We start from the raw sequence: 2,293 nt of genomic DNA on the forward strand, positions 1-2,293 counted from the left end.
CATCCATCCATCCCCCCTCCCATCCATCCATCCATCCATCATCCATCCATCATCCATCCATCCATCCATCCATCATCCATCCATCATCCATCCATCCATCCATCCATCCATCCATCCATCCATCATCCATCCATCATCCATCCATCCATCCATCCATCATCCATCCATCCATCCATCCATCCATCCATCCATCCATCCATCCATCCATCATCCATCCATCATCCATTCATTCATCATCCATCCATCCATCCATCCATCCATCCATCCATCCATCCATCCATCCATCCATCCATTTTTTAAAGATATTTATTTCTTTAACAAACAGAAACTGTGTTTTTCAAACAACTTTATTTCCTGTGAATTGCTGAAACATCCTAATATAAGAGTATAGATGGTGTTAGTGTGACCAACTGATTGTTTTTAATCAAAAACTGCTTTAGTTCAATAAAAATCAGTAAAAATAACCACAAACTGAAAACAAGTTTGATTTTGGTCACAAAGATATTATTATTGATAAAAGTTTTACCAGAATAATCGTCCACCTGATCAGTAAATACAGTGTAAATACAATCACATTATCTTTATAAATGAACTTCTCAGGTTAGATAGGAAGAAAATAAAGTGCTACATCCACATAAAATACATGTAATATACAACCCTTTGGAAAATCATCAGCAACAAATGACTGAATAAATAAATAAATAAAAATGTGCTTAAAATGATCTTTAATCTTGATTCAGCTCAGAGGTCAGAGAGGGCGGCCAGTTCATGCAGGAGCAGAGCAAACGACGGACGATCTTCTGGTTTCTGAGGAAAACAGCGAATGATCTATGAGAGCTCTGATGTCATCGGGGAGTCGTTTAACTCGCCGTGTTCCTACCTCCTTCCAGCACCACTCCATCAGCATGTGGACGGCGTCCGGGGCCAGCCGCGGCTTCAGGAGCCTCAGGCCGGAGTTCAGGGACTCCACCACCTCTGAATTAGAGCGGTTCTCGTAGGGAAGACGCCCCTCATTGTACACCTCCCACATGAGCACACCTGTCAATCAAATAGATGCCTTTAGGATTAATATTGGCTGTATTAAAATGAAAAAGAGTCAAACACCCTTGATTTAAACTCGGCGTCATGATTTTGTCTGTGTCGTGGTTTTGGTTCTGTTCAAGTTTTATCTCTGAGTTTTCCTTGGTCTTATTTCCATTTTATGTTTTAGTTATTTTTGATTTCATTTGAGTTCTTAGCAATATTTTCGTCAAAATAGGAACAATAGGAACAAAATAAGGAACAATCATCCTCATACGCAGATGATGTTATTGTCTTAACTGATGTTTCTGCCCAATTTTCTGATGCGGCAAATCAACGTTTTTTTAAGAAATTGTCAAACTATTTTATTGGCAACTCAAAGTTGTCAAGTTTTGCTTGAAAGTAAAGAAAAGGAAAAAAAATCCTGGATGGATTGTTGAAAAAAGAGATAACAAGCTGAGATGCCACGGAAAGACTAAGCTGTAAGTGGAGGACAAGGAGAAAAATGTATGGTAGGTTTTTAAGGATAAATATAAATCATATAAATCATATAAATTGATATTTGCAGGCTTGTTTTTTCTTTTGTCTCTTTTAACTAAAGAGTTTGAATGATAAAAAGGTTTGCCTCTCGTGCCTTTAGCATTTGCTTTGTGCAGCTATCGTAACATACGAGCCTCAACTGAAATGTAGCGAGTCAGAAAAATGCTGTCAGATGGAAAAACAAAGATGGAAGCAGAATAGGACAGCTGCAGCGTGGGAGCGTTTTGAATTTAAACCCATTCACAATGTTATCAGAAAGATTTCTCACCCAGTATATCATCCAGCAGAATTTACTATCAGGACGGCTCTAATTTGTGGAGATTTGCTATAAAGTTACCTTGTAGTATTATTGCTATACTGCTGTGTTATTTTATTGGGATGGTGAAAGCATCATTGAGGCCTTCTAATCTTCTAACCATTTACCATTAACTTGTAGTGGAATAAATTAGGCACTTAAATATCTCCAAGAAACTTGGACTTGGACAGTCAACATTTTAGGGTAAAATAAACATTCCGTTTTTAAGGCATTGTAAAGTTCATCTGTGGAATGTCGAATGCAAACAGTTTTCCAAAACAAGTCAAAAAACAAAAAAACTGTTTGGGCTCAGCTTTCAGCTTTCAAAAATCTACAATGCAGCGATAGAGTTGATTCCTTCCCGCTATCATCGTAGCCCCAACCCCTTTACAGGAGAACAGAAGACCTCGTCTCTTCAGCCAGGACACAGACAGGTAT

The 2,293-nt window shown here is 38.3% G+C and overlaps 1 protein-coding gene across 1 annotated transcript in view; it reads right to left on the reverse strand.

The window, feature by feature from the left end:
• Positions 1 to 681: 681 nt before the first annotated feature.
• LOC107086328 (tyrosine-protein kinase ITK/TSK-like) overlaps positions 682 to 2,293 on the reverse strand; it is a 20,485-nt gene continuing 18,873 nt past the window's right edge. The window contains exons 12-13 of the mRNA XM_015377195.1: positions 881 to 1,038; positions 682 to 807 (exon numbers count right to left, since the gene is read on the reverse strand). Coding sequence (XP_015232681.1) covers positions 742 to 807; positions 881 to 1,038 — 224 coding nt within the window. The 3' untranslated portion in view covers positions 682 to 741. The remainder of the gene's footprint in view (positions 808 to 880; positions 1,039 to 2,293) is intronic.

This window comes from Cyprinodon variegatus, unplaced genomic scaffold (genome assembly GCF_000732505.1).
Source record: "Cyprinodon variegatus isolate N-32 unplaced genomic scaffold, C_variegatus-1.0 Scaffold148, whole genome shotgun sequence".
NCBI lineage: Eukaryota > Metazoa > Chordata > Actinopteri > Cyprinodontiformes > Cyprinodontidae > Cyprinodon > Cyprinodon variegatus.